The sequence below is a fragment of the Rhagoletis pomonella genome, unplaced genomic scaffold (genome assembly GCF_013731165.1).
Source record: "Rhagoletis pomonella isolate Grant_MI unplaced genomic scaffold, Rhpom_1.0 Rhpom_scaffold_00006, whole genome shotgun sequence".
Classification (NCBI taxonomy): domain Eukaryota; kingdom Metazoa; phylum Arthropoda; class Insecta; order Diptera; family Tephritidae; genus Rhagoletis; species Rhagoletis pomonella.
The window spans coordinates 82,295,513-82,297,510 of record NW_023458560.1 but is presented as its reverse complement, the minus strand read 5'-3'; the positions used below and the strand labels follow the sequence as shown (position 1 = coordinate 82,297,510).

The window sequence follows — 1,998 nt, the reverse complement described above, 5'->3', positions numbered from 1 at the left end:
TTTATGATTGTTAAATTGGTTCAAAAGACATACGTGGTTAAGTGTTGTTTTAAGCTGAATAAAGGTAAATTGCAAATATCTCGAAAACGTATCCATAGAAGAAAATTGACTCGCTTTTCGGAATAATCGAGCAATTTTACATAGAAATTGGATAGTGACGTGTTGAGAACTAAAACCAAACTAAGATTTGTGATCCAGTGTTATTATATGAAGTAATTTACCATCTTCATATTCAAACAAAATAAAATGCTCAACAGAAAATATAAAAAAGGATTATGTAGCTTTTAAGGAGGTCTGTTTATTTTTGGGGAGGAAGGACATGTCGTGGCAAAGCAGGACTGTCCTCCCGAAAGGAGGACGGTTGGCAAGCCTCGTTCAGAACAAAGCAAACAAACAAAGCAAAAAGTAACAATTTATCATGGCAAAATTAAAAACAAAGAAAATGTTTTTTTTTAGTTCTGACGCTTCCATTAAATGTGTTCGCTATTTTTTAGCTTAGTTGGTTGCAATGTTTATATGTATATAGATAGCATTAATTACATATACAAAAGAGAATTAACAAAATTTTAATTTCATTTTAGTTGTTCTTGGAACATGTCGTATAGTTAGTGATATACGTGTGCCGCGTTGTAATATATCTCCCATTTTATGAACGGTTTCACAGTTCTCATAGTTGCAGATTCGGTCGCAAAGGACATCTTGTTTGACTTCACTTATTGCGTGCATATACCCATTGTACAATGAATCTTTTAATATTAATAAACTACGAGGTTCTAAAAGCAATTTGAAATTTTCTGGTTGCTGTGTATAATTACTACTGTTACAATGCTTCGAATCAGGCTGTGTGCCGTCTGAAGTACTTTTCTGTAGTTTCACAAATTCAAGGACCGTATATGAACCACAAGAGATAGTTGATATAATCGGATAAAAGAGAGGTCCATCGGTGTGCGGCATTATCCCTTGTCCAGGCAAATATTCATTAACAAGTACATGGTTCGCCTTTTGTGCCTCAAACATATCTATCCCATAATGAAAAGAAAACAATTAAGTCACTTATTTAAATATATGTACGTACATACGTATTCTGTCTTTTGAAACTTACTTAAATTATTTATTTTGTCTACATAAATTTGTAACCATTCAGGGATTTGTTCAGCTACCATTCCGTTTGGATGGGGTATTCCTCCATAATTAATTAGGCGTCTGTTTAGTAGTTGTGTCCATTTTGGCTTTGGAGTTTTACTGATCTGAGAAAAAACATGTTGCTCCTCTTCTGAAGTTATAAAATTGGGAATGTAGATTGCTGTCGGCGGGCACTGCAAAAGAAATAACTAAATATTCCTATGCTGTTCCTGAATACTTTTTGTATGGGCGCACTTACTTTACGAATCTCAAAATCTGAAAAATCCATATTGTACAAAATGTAGATAATATTTAAGGACTTTGCCTTTTATAAGTTTATAATCACTTTTCTTGCAATTTATAAGTTAAATCTGTGTCATTACCATTTAAAACAAGTTAAATAGTGGCTGTAAGCACAATAAATAAAATAAACAGAGGTGCAGATGTTAATAAATATACGTTCTCTGAATAAATGCAATTTACGTTCTGTTTTGTGTTTTCTTGATCAACTAATTTCCGGTAGATGGTGCCAGCAGATATTTGTACTGGCAGCACTGACAAATTAGAACACTGTATTGTCAATTTTTTGAAAAAAATCTACAAGCACTGAAAATTACGTTTTGAAACTAAATTTTCACATTTACAATTAATAAGTATTTACAGAGCACACAAAACGCAGAAAATATAGTCGCCGTATAGCATATTTTAGGAATCCTTATCAAATGGGCATTTTTGATATAAAATCGTGGCAAAGCTTATTATAACAACATAAAACTTCACGTGAAACTGGATTAACATAATAATATTCGTACAATAGTGAAAAATGAAATATAAATCGAATGCTTACTGAAATTTGCTGGTGATGTTGAAAGTGAG

The 1,998-nt window shown here is 32.3% G+C and overlaps 1 protein-coding gene across 1 annotated transcript; it reads right to left on the bottom strand.

The window, feature by feature from the left end:
• Positions 1-273: 273 nt before the first annotated feature.
• Positions 274-1,601, bottom strand: LOC118741787 (alpha-ketoglutarate-dependent dioxygenase alkB homolog 6). The gene is made up of 3 exons (XM_036473759.1): positions 1,382-1,601; positions 1,103-1,316; positions 274-1,019 (listed from the first exon to the last, which is right to left on the bottom strand). The coding sequence occupies exons 1-3, from the start codon at positions 1,409-1,411 to the stop codon at positions 556-558; spliced, it is 708 nt and encodes a 235-aa protein (XP_036329652.1). The 5' UTR covers positions 1,412-1,601; the 3' UTR covers positions 274-555.
• Positions 1,602-1,998: the final 397 nt, after the last annotated feature.